This window comes from Emiliania huxleyi, assembly GCF_000372725.1.
Source record: "Emiliania huxleyi CCMP1516 unplaced genomic scaffold EMIHUscaffold_5974, whole genome shotgun sequence".
Lineage (NCBI taxonomy): Eukaryota > Haptophyta > Isochrysidales > Noelaerhabdaceae > Emiliania > Emiliania huxleyi.
Genome location: NW_005197521.1, coordinates 1 through 1,506, shown reverse-complemented (window position 1 = coordinate 1,506; position 1,506 = coordinate 1). Strand labels below are relative to the sequence as shown.

General features: G+C 65.9%; 1 protein-coding gene across 1 annotated transcript; it reads left to right on the top strand.

The window, feature by feature from the left end:
• Positions 1-859: 859 nt before the first annotated feature.
• On the top strand, positions 860-1,243 carry EMIHUDRAFT_257283 (hypothetical protein; the record flags this gene model as incomplete). The annotated part of the gene is made up of 2 exons (XM_005764336.1): positions 860-949; positions 1,016-1,243. Coding segments are annotated over 2 exons (318 nt in total), but the record flags the coding sequence as incomplete, so codon positions are not given.
• Between the last annotated feature and the right edge of the window lie 263 nt (positions 1,244-1,506).

Genomic DNA, 1,506 nt, shown 5'->3' with positions numbered 1-1,506 from the left:
ACACACACACACACACACACCGCCGCCGCGCGAGCGCCGCGCGGCGGCACACCCAGCTCAAAAGAAAAAGAAAAAAGGGAATGAGGAGACCAGCGAGGGAGACTCCCCGCCTATGCAAGCCCCAGAGAGGGGCCGCCATCGCCGAAGCTGTGCCAAAGCATAACTCCAAAACCCGCAGCGGCCCAGGGGGCCTTGGGGGCAGCCTGCCGGACCGCCGCTGCACGGGGCTAGGCACCAGAAGATGAGTGGAATTGATGAATTGGGCCGTTGTCCGTGCCTCCCCTCTATACGTCAGAGTGGGACCTACGCCGCGCCGGGAAAGGGGCGCGCCCGGTCCTCGACGGAGCCGCGCGCCCCAAACGACCCAGGCGGCGAGTAGTCGACCTCGAACCTTCCGCGCTCGGCGCGCCGACCGCGCAGCGGCGGCAGACCACCCTCCGGTTCGAGGGGCGCCTGGGGCTGAGCGGGCTGCCTCCGCCAGAGTTTGGCTCGCCCACCGGCGGGCTGTCACCCTGCCACGGGTCGCAAGCCCTCTGCCGGCCGGAGCGCAGGCTGCGCAGGCTTCCAGCAATTGGTCCCTTGGCAAGCGCGAATCGGTCCCCCTGGCTCCAGGAACTGATCCGGCACTACACCCGGATCTATTGCTGTTTACCTGCTCTTAAAACAGAGACCCGACGGTAGAGAATTTTCAGAAAAAGAATTTTCGACAAGCGCTGAGGTGGCACACTGAATCAAGCCCTGCTGGGTGTCCGCCTTGCCACCTCCCACACGCCACCGCTCCCCATCCACCCCGCCCGCCCACCGCAGCGCGCCGCGCCTGCTCACCGCGCCCCGGCCCTCCCTCTCCGCGCGCAGCACCATGGCGCTCCGCTCCCTCACGCTGCTCTGCGCTGCCGCTGGCGCGTCTGCCGGCGCAATCGAGCTGACCCCTGACAACTTCGACGAGCTGGTCCTCAAGTCGGGCAAGGCGGCCTTCATCAAGTTCCTCGCGCCTTGGTGAGGCCATTGCAAAAAGATGAAGCCCGATTGGGATTCATTGGCCTCCACTTTCGAGGACTCGAAGAAGGTCCTCATCGCTGACGTTGACTGCACCACGGGCGGCAAGCCGTTGTGCGAGAAGTACGGCGTGCGCGGGTACCCGACCATCAAGTACTTCAACCCTCCCGACGAGGAGGGCGAGGACTACAAGGGCGGCCGCAGCCTCGACGAGCTCAAGAAGTTCGCCGAGAACGAGTTGGGGCCGGTGCGCTCCTCCTCCTCCTCCTCTTTCTGCGCCTCCTCCTTCTCCTTCTCCTTCTCCCCCCCTCCTCCTCCCCCTCCTCCTCCACCTCCCGCACCTCCTCCTCCTGCCCCTCCTCCTCCTGCTCCTTTTCCCTCTCCTCCTTTCTCCCCCCCCCCCTGCCCCGTCTCCTCTCCTCTGCCTCCTTCTTGCTGTCTTGTTCGTCCTGCTCGCGCCCGGGCCTGTTTCTCTGCTTCGCGTGCCCCGGGTTGTGGGTCTCCTCCCCG